Below are 6,340 nucleotides of genomic sequence, written 5' to 3' on the forward strand. Positions count from 1 at the left end.
CACACACACACACACACACACACACTTCCCTTCACTCAGTCCCGTATTCTGTCTTTTATTTTGGACTGAAGTGAATGAACAAGGTTACAGTTCAGAAACACACAGCACATTACAAACACTGATTACACATACATCATGTGTTTTCAACGACAAAACAATCAACCGCTGTACAAATGCTGTCTTCTCGTAAAAGGTTTGTAAAAGCAGAACAGTGCCACGGCACAGGCTAATGACAACAACACCCACATTCACAGGTCAAAAGGAATTATCTTCCTGTCCGACTAGTCTTCTTTTTTTTCCCTTTTCTGTACATTTACAAACGCCAAACAGAATCTGGCAGGAGTGACAGACAGAGCCTGGCATACTGTCTTTGTCAGAATGAATGAATGCAGCCAGACAAACAGATGGCATTTGCCCTGTGGTAGTGTGTCCTGTAGCTGTGTGACTCATTCAGTGTCTGTGAGGAACAAAGTGGCATTGTCCTGACAGGTCAGTGAGACACCGCAATGGGACAACCATAGCCAGTCTTGGTATCCCACACACACACACACACACACACACACACACACACAGTGTTCAGAGACTCTAGAGCTGATATGAGTGTTTATAAAGTTTAAGTGTTCTTCAGGAGGACAGCCTGTGGTCTCTTGTAACACCAGTCCACTCAAACAATCATCTTCTCAACATCACTGTCCACTCAAACAATCATCTTCTCAACATCACTGTCCACTCAAACAATCATCTTCTCAACATCGCTGTCCACTCAAACAATCATCTTCTCAACATCACTGTCCACTCAAACAATCATCTTCACAAAACTACTGTCCACTCAAACAATCATCTTCACAACACTACTGTCCACTCAAACAATCATCTTCACAACATCACTGTCCACTCAAACAATCATCTTCACAACACTACTGTCCACTCTCACAATCATTTTCACAAAACTACTGTCCACTCAAACAATCATCTTCACAATATCACTGTCCACTCAAACAATCATCTTCACAACATCACTGTCCACTCAAACAATCATCTTCACAACATCACTGTCCACTCAAACAATCATCTTCACAAAACTACTGTCCACTCAAACAATCATCTTCACAACATCACTGTCCACTCAAACAATCATCTTCTCAATATCACTGTCCACTCAAACAATCATCTTCACAACATCACTGTCCACTCAAACAACCATCTTCTCAACATCACTGTCCACTCAAACAACCATCTTCTCAATATCACTGTCCACTCAAACAATCATCTTCACAACATCACTGTCCACTCAAACAACCATCTTCTCAACATCACTGTCCACTCAAACAACCATCTTCTCAACATCACTGTCCACTCAAACAATCATCTTCACAAAACTACTGTCCACTCAAACAATCATCTTCACAACATCACTGTCACGTCGTCAGTAATTCAGCCTCAACAGAATAAAGGCAGGTTTTCCTTTGCCAGGTGGGACAGGCAGGCATAGACAGGCTCTGCACAGGTATCCACCCAGCCCTGAAAATGAGGGCAGTTCATCTCAATTTAGGCAGATACTTCAGTCTGAGGAGAAGGATTGAATATGAACCCCGTGAAAAATATCCACCTGAGTGTGTTGTGTGAGTGACTGCAGTCACAGAGAGTAGAGATGGGCTGTTTCAGTGAGCGACGACTCTCCCACAGCCCAGGACTGCTGTGCATGGCCCAAGAAAACTGCTCCATTTGATTTGTTTCAGTGAAAACTGGCCAAACACCAGGTGACTGCTCTGTCCCTCAGTCTAATCACGGGACATGTGAGACCATCCCAAACACTGGGACTCCTCTTTGTTTTCTTTGTTTACACAGTCACAAACAATCTGATCATCATTAAAATTAAAACTGAAAAATTATCTTGCCCCAGTAGAGAAAATGCCCGAAGATTTTTAGAATTGAAAAGTCCTTTAAAATGAATCCACCATCTTCCCTTCAGTCTGATGCCTTATTAAAGGTTATACATGACCTGTGAAAAAGAAACAGAGAAACTGCTGTTTTTTAGAATGTCACCTTTCTCACATCTGATGTGTTAAACATACTGTTACAATTATTACAACATGAGTTATAATGGTACTCTCTCTCAACTGTGTGTGTGTGTGTGTATGTTGTGTGTGTGTGTGGTGAGAGAGTGTTCTAGAGTGTTGTATCTCTTTATTTATTATTTCTTTTGATTCTGGTCTACTTCACTGGGCTATTCCACAGATCCTCAGAGTGCGTGGATTAGAGCGAAGGAACAGAAATATGAATAAGGATGTCTACAACTATGATTATGAAAGATAACTTACTTTCTGGTCGCACCTCATAACTGTATTATAAACACACACTCACACACACACAGTGAGAGTCTAACACACCTTCTCCAGGTCTTCCATGATCAGGTCTTGCTCCTTCAGGTTGTCTTTCCCAAATGTGTGGCTGCTCTCTCCGAGGCCTCTGCCGTTCACCGCCCCCTGGGCCCATTCCCCTCCTGCCCTCTTATGGCCCTGCAGCTTTGCCGGCAGCACGACATTCCCGTGGCCTCTGTGGGAGCGCGATCTCTGCCGCTCCATGTCGGCAGAGCACAGCTGGAATTTGAAAGCGGCCTGGAAGCCACGTCTGAAGTTCTCGTTGAAGAATCCGTAGATGATGGGATTAACGCTGCTGTTGAAGAAGGCCAGCCAGTGGGCCAGCGGATACACATATATGTTTATGATGCGATGCTGACTCTCGGTCAGGCTGGCATAGTCGCTCAGCATCATCAGCGCCCAGAGCGGTAACCACGACAGGATGAAGAGCAAAGCCACCACCAGCAGCATTTTGATCACTCTTTTCTTCTTTCGTGACACCATCTGACGGCTGTCGTACCCCGGGTTGGTCCCCCGCCGCCCTGAGCCAGAACCCGCCCCCTGGCCCACAGAGGCGGGGATGGATGTTTTGAACAGAGTAATGCCAATGCGAGCGTACATGATGACGATGAGTGTGAGCGGACCCAGGTAAATGTTGGCAAAGAGGACGGTGGTATAGATCTTCCTCATCTCCTGGTTGGGCCAGTTCTCCCGACACCAGTAGAAAGGCCGCGTCTCGTTGCCCTTGCCCAGGAGAATGGAGATGCGGTGTTCCTTCGTCACTTGGAGCATTACACCAGACGGACACATGATGGAGACGGCCAACACCCAAATGACAGCTATAATCAGAGTGGACGTGGATGTGGTCAGTTTCTGCTTAAACGGATAGACAATGCAGCGGAATCTGAGAGAGAGAAAGAGACAGACAGACAGACAGACAGACAGACAGAGTGTGATCAGTTGGAGAAGAGAAAATGTGATGTGAGAAAGTGTGATAAATAGTTATACTGCAGTTATATTCAGATTTCCCATACACTTGCTCACCTATCCACAGCTATGGCAACCAGAGTGAAGACAGAGGCAGAGACGGAAATGCCCTGAACCATCCCACTCAGCTTGCACACCACACTACCGAACGGCCAGCCTGCAAAAGACCAGAGGAACATCTTTGGCCTGGACTCACACCCTCTTTCCATGCTTCTCCACAATCATTTAGTGCAGACATTGTATTCTATCCTATGTTTTTTTCTTTTGTTCCATATCTGACACTGTAGCCTATATGATTAGCTTTGTCTGTCATGTTGCTTTCTCATGCTGAGAGAGAGAGTTTACAGTCACTCTCTGAAATCTTCTTAAAATCCGTACAAGTTCGTGTTTCATAAATCATTCCCTCCACTTCAATTCTCACTTCCGTTTCTCTGTGTGTAGGTGTGAGTGTGTCTGAGGAACAGTGTCGGTGTTCACATTAGGAGTTTAATTAGCTTATGTGCCATCAATTCACAGTCAGTCAGAGCTAGCAGTGTGGGCTTAGCCAAATCTAGAGAAAATGAGTGAGAAAACATCTAAAAGACATCGACTAAATGAGCAGGTGAGGGAAAGAGAGGTGGAGAGAAAGAGAGAGAGAAAGGGAGAGAAAAAGAGAGAGAGAGGGTGGAGAGAGAGAAGGAGAGATAAAGAGAGAGAGAGTGAGAGAGAGAGAGGGAGAGAGAGACAGAGAGAGGGAGAGATAAAGAGAGAGAGAGGGAGAGAGAAAGAGGGATAGAGGGAGAGAGAGGGAGAGAGGGAGAGAGAGAGAGAGAGAGAGGGTGGAGAGAAAGAGAAAGAGAGAGAGACAGAGAGAGAGAGAGAGAGGGTTGAGAGAAAGAGAAAGAGAAAGAGAGAGAGAGAGACAGAGCAAGAGAGAGAGAGAGAGGGAGAGAGAAAGAGGGATAGAGGGAGAGAGAGGGAGAGAGGGTGGAGAGAAAGAGAAAGAGAAAGAGAGAGAGAGACAGAGCAAGAGAGATAGACAGAGAGAGGGAGAGATAAAGAGAGAGAGAGGGAGGGAGAAAGAGGGATAGAGGGAGAGAGGGAGAGAAGGAGAGAGAGAGAGAGAGACAGAGCAAGAGAGATAGACAGAGAGAGGGAGAGATAAAGAGAGAGAGAGAGGGAGAGAGAAAGAGAGAGAGAGAGGGAGAGAGAAAGAGGGATAGAGGGAGAGAGGGAGAGAAGGAGAGAGAGAGAGCGAGACAGAGAGAGGGAGAGATAAAGAGAGAGAGAGAGGGAGAGAGAAAGAGGGATAGAGGGAGAGAGGGAGAGAAGGAGAGAGAGAGAGAGAGACAGAGAGAGGGTGGAGAGAAAGAGAAAGAGAAAGAGAAAGAGAAAGAGAGAGAGAGAGAGAACGAGAGAGAAGTAAAGATTGACAGGATAGTTGATTTCCATGCTCTTGCTGCAGGGATACAGTGAGAGCCAAGTTTGCCTCTAATCTCCCCGCTGCTCTTTCTGTTGTGGATATGTGAGTGATATCAGTGAACCCACCTAAATAAAGGCCAACAGGTTACATTTGTCTCCGAGCGGTGCCTTATGTATTATATAACTTAAAAGCGCAGATTTGGCAAAATATACTATGTGCATATGTAGAAATGTGTGTATCATCACACTCTCACAGAGGTGATCAATGCTCCCTCCTCCAAACTGAAAGGTTAAAGGATTATGCAACACTGCTTATGGAATGCCTGCTGTTGCTATGCCAGCCGTTGCTATGCCGGCCGTTGCTAGCCGTTGGCGCACAACACCAGGAAAATGTTTTACACATAACAACACTATGAACAAGAATCTGTTCCTTTGGCCACTCAAAAGTGTTCACAGCTACAGGGCTGATGTTAGCTGACGACACCCAATGTTGCATAACTCAAATAGCCTTTGGCAGCTGGAAACCTTGGTTTCCACAGTTCTGAAGACAGTGGGAAGAAAAGACTGTTCTCACATGCAGAGAGTGTGTTAATGACTGTTCTCTAACAACCTCCTCAGTGCTGGAATATGTGCGACACTTAAATTAGCCCTGATAGTTCAAAAGTAGGGCTGAGGGTTCAAAATGAGGACTGCTACATTCAGAAAGGAAACTCCACAGAACAACCCAACGTCAAGTCTCGCTGTTTCCTGTTCTTGTTCCGTGTCTGTAGGATCCTGGATACACCACAGAATGCGATCTGAGGAGTTGCAGTCCCTTTGGTTAAAAAGTGTTGATGCACAATGACAAACCTGAGGAGACGCCAATGACACAGCACAGACTGACAACGACAGTCGGCAGGTGTCAGATGACTCAATGTCTCTCGGAATCACAGAGCAAATCAAAGCTATATGTCCTCTCTGTGCTATGAGTGCAGAGTGTGAGTTGACAAAGAGTGAACTTTACCTGTTATGATGTTGTCCACCAAAGTGGTGGGCATGCAGAAGATCCCGACCAGCAGGTCACTAATCGCCAGGTTCAGAATGAACAAATTAGTGACCGTCCTCATGTTTTTACTTCTCAGAACGATGAAACACACCACTCCGTTTCCTACCATGCAGACAAGGAAGATGAGCAAATAAGACACGATGAAGGTTGCGGCCACGTAGGGCTCGTGCAGGTAGAACTCCACATAGGTGACATTCAGCTGAGGGAATGGGAGGGGTGATGACTCTGCTGTGGAATTCTGGGAAGAGGGAGGGGCTTCCAACAACGTTGTTGAGTTGGGCTCTAGAAGTCTTAGAGCCATTTTACTGACAGCTGCTGGGTGCCTGGAAGAGAGAGAGGGGGAGAGAGAGAGAGAGAGAAAGAGAGAGAGAGGGAGAGCAGGGGAGCTTGATGAGAATGAATATCTTACTCAAAATAAATGACTGTTTTTTCCTCTAAAATTTTAACAGTTTTCAGTCAGTACTGAGAAGCTGGACAGGATAAGACTTGACAAGGGAGAGTCTGAGAGAGAACGATGTGTTTTAATTAAACTGATTTCCGCTGTAGA

General features: G+C 45.6%; 1 protein-coding gene across 1 annotated transcript; it reads right to left on the reverse strand.

Annotated features, from left to right (window-relative positions):
• Positions 1-1,984: 1,984 nt before the first annotated feature.
• On the reverse strand, positions 1,985-6,094 carry LOC115817424 (neuropeptide FF receptor 2). Its single transcript, XM_030780725.1, has 4 exons — positions 5,752-6,094; positions 3,405-3,504; positions 2,391-3,264; positions 1,985-2,002 (listed from the first exon to the last, which is right to left on the reverse strand). Exons 1-4 carry the CDS (start codon positions 6,092-6,094, stop codon positions 1,985-1,987), a joined length of 1,335 nt encoding a protein of 444 aa, XP_030636585.1.
• Positions 6,095-6,340: the final 246 nt, after the last annotated feature.

Source organism: Chanos chanos, chromosome 1 (genome assembly GCF_902362185.1).
Source record: "Chanos chanos chromosome 1, fChaCha1.1, whole genome shotgun sequence".
NCBI lineage: Eukaryota > Metazoa > Chordata > Actinopteri > Gonorynchiformes > Chanidae > Chanos > Chanos chanos.

What these genes read in the sequence shown, in the direction of transcription:
- LOC115817424 (XM_030780725.1), bottom strand. Translation starts at nt 6,094, where the DNA reads ATGGCTCTAAGACTTCTAGAGCCCAACTCAACAACGTTGTTGGAAGCC. An exon ending in GGTGGACAACATCATAACAG is followed by an intron (nt 3,505 to 5,751) that starts GTAAAGTTCACT and finishes GGTCTTTTGCAG; the next exon opens with GCTGGCCGTTCGGTAGTGTG. An exon ending in GTTGCCATAGCTGTGGATAG is followed by an intron (nt 3,265 to 3,404) that starts GTGAGCAAGTGT and finishes TCTCTCTCTCAG; the next exon opens with ATTCCGCTGCATTGTCTATC.